Below are 2,270 nucleotides of genomic sequence, written 5' to 3'. Positions count from 1 at the left end.
AAAAAAAAAAAAGAACTCTCTGGTGTCTGCCGCTCTGCTTCTCTGATCTTTCAGTATTAACCCCTAAATCTGACTCTGGGTTTTTATTATTAAGAACAATTTGAATTCATGCTATGTTAAATAAAATTATGCAAATAAGCACCTCATCTTAAAATAATCCATCTTTAATTCCTGTACTCTGAATGCAAACTACAGCTATGAGTAGATATAATTGACTGAAAGGAATTTAATGCTGAGTTAAGACTTTATTAGGTCACTGAAGATTCATTGGAATGGGGGTAAGGGACAATACTTAATAAGATACAACACAGAGAAATACTAAATAAAGCTACACAAGTGTATTTACCTTAAAACTTTATCTTGAGCTGAAACTTCTGCTTCCAAATTTATAATCTGTTCTTCTAAGATTGGGATGTTGGCTGCCTGTTCTTGCGCAGACTCAAGCAAAGACATCTAAAAGATAAAAACTTTTATGGTACTAAGTTTCAGGAAAAAAATCAATCTATTTGGATTCTAGCCTTTCTTTGTCACATGAGAAAGTAAAATAGGACTCTCCAGTCACTGCCAAACCTAAAGCCAACCTCACCTATTCCTTTCATGAGCGTTCATATGTACACATCACCATCAGAAGACCAACTCAGTACATGGCCTGCCACTGTACTCAAATACCTCAGTATAAACTCCTGACACCATCTACAAAGATTAATTTCACATAAGTTAGAAGGTGTGTGTGTGTGTGTGTGTGTGTGTGTGTGTGAGATCAAAGTGAAAAAAATAGATAAGAAATATATATTGAATTTTTTATGACTTAAAAACTAATTTTAGATACAGGGCAGTGGTGGTACATGCCTTTAACCCCAGCATTTGGAAGGCATAGGCAGGCAGATCACAGTGATTTTGAGGTCAGAATGGACTACCGGGTAAGTTTCAGGACAGACAGGGCACCGTCTCAAAAAAACAAAACAAAACAAAAATATTGATTTCAGTAATCATGCTTAATAGAGAAAACCTAGATAATCCAGAAAATTATCTAGCCCTACAGCCAGAAAGATTCAGTAAAACTACTGAAGCAAAAAAGGAATACACAATATAAATATAATAGTGAAGAATAGTCTTTTTGTCTTTTTTTGTTTTGTGTTTTTGAGACAGGGTTTCTTTGTGAAACAGTCATGCCTGTCCTGGAATCATATCAAGTCTAGGCTGACTCGAGATCACACAGATCCGTGTGCCTCTGCCTCCCAAGTATTGCGATTAAAAACACTACAACTGCCAGCAATAATTGATTTTCTTTTTTTTTTTAATATTTATTTATTATGTATACAATATTCTGTCTGTGTGTATGTCTACAGGCCAGAAGAGGGCACCAGACCTCATTACATGTGGTTGTGAGCCACCATGTGGTTGCTGGGAATTGAACTCAGGACCTTTGGAAGAGTAGGCCATGTTCTTAACCACTGACCCATCTCGCCAGCCCTAATTGATTTTCTTGAATTAGTCAATAATCAAAAAATCAATGAAAACTGCTTTTACTTGAAAAGTAAACTTAGGACATGAAGTAGGGACAGGAAGACATCCTGACTAGAAAAGAGAAGTCAGTCCAGAGACTACAAATGAGCTACACAGCGCTTCCCCCACTCTCACAACACCGACAGCAGAGCGAAGGTGACAGCTGATGAAGACTCTGAGCACAGAGGCCTCGGAGACGAGGTAGAGACATAAAGAACGAAACCCATATAAAGCCATCGCTCACAAGTTTCTACTCTCATCTCAGTTGGCGCTATCCCTCAAGCAAAAGCCAAAGATTTTTGTGGTTTTTGTTCCAGTTTTTGTTTTGAGACAGGGCTTTTCTATACAGCTCTAGCTATCCTGGAACTCCTTACGTAGACCAGTCTGGCCTCAAACTCACAGAAATACCCCCGTCTCTGCCTCCCGAGTGCTGGAATAAAAGGCATACGCCAACACTGCCTGCTACTGCCTCTGCCCCGGAAGTGATGCACCACCATGCCCAGATCCAAACATCCCTTACTGAAGATATTAGCTCCAAATGAAGCCCATTACATCCTAGTCCTCCTCTGGGGTTGGTGAATACCCTCTTAGAAAATGACCACTTCTATAAACTACCATTCATAAATGAACAGACTTTGCCAACACATGGACAACTTACAATTAAGTTTGATTTATTTTTCTCTTAAATATGAAAAATGAGCCAGATGTGGTGGTACCTTTAGTCCCAGTACTCCGGAGGCAGAGGCAGGTGGATCTCTGCAAAT

At 39.0% G+C, this 2,270-nt stretch overlaps 1 protein-coding gene across 1 annotated transcript in view; it reads right to left on the bottom strand.

Annotated features, from left to right (window-relative positions):
• Window positions 1-2,270, bottom strand: part of Ccdc18 (coiled-coil domain containing 18) — a 113,988-nt gene that overhangs the window by 103,552 nt on the left and 8,166 nt on the right. Inside the window, exon 4 of the mRNA XM_026785039.1 lies at window positions 347-453. Within this exon, the coding sequence (XP_026640840.1) occupies window positions 347-453 (107 nt within the window). The remainder of the gene's footprint in view (window positions 1-346; window positions 454-2,270) is intronic.

Source organism: Microtus ochrogaster, linkage group LG1 (assembly GCF_000317375.1).
Source record: "Microtus ochrogaster isolate Prairie Vole_2 linkage group LG1, MicOch1.0, whole genome shotgun sequence".
NCBI lineage: Eukaryota > Metazoa > Chordata > Mammalia > Rodentia > Cricetidae > Microtus > Microtus ochrogaster.
This window is presented reverse-complemented; position numbering and strand designations above follow the sequence as displayed.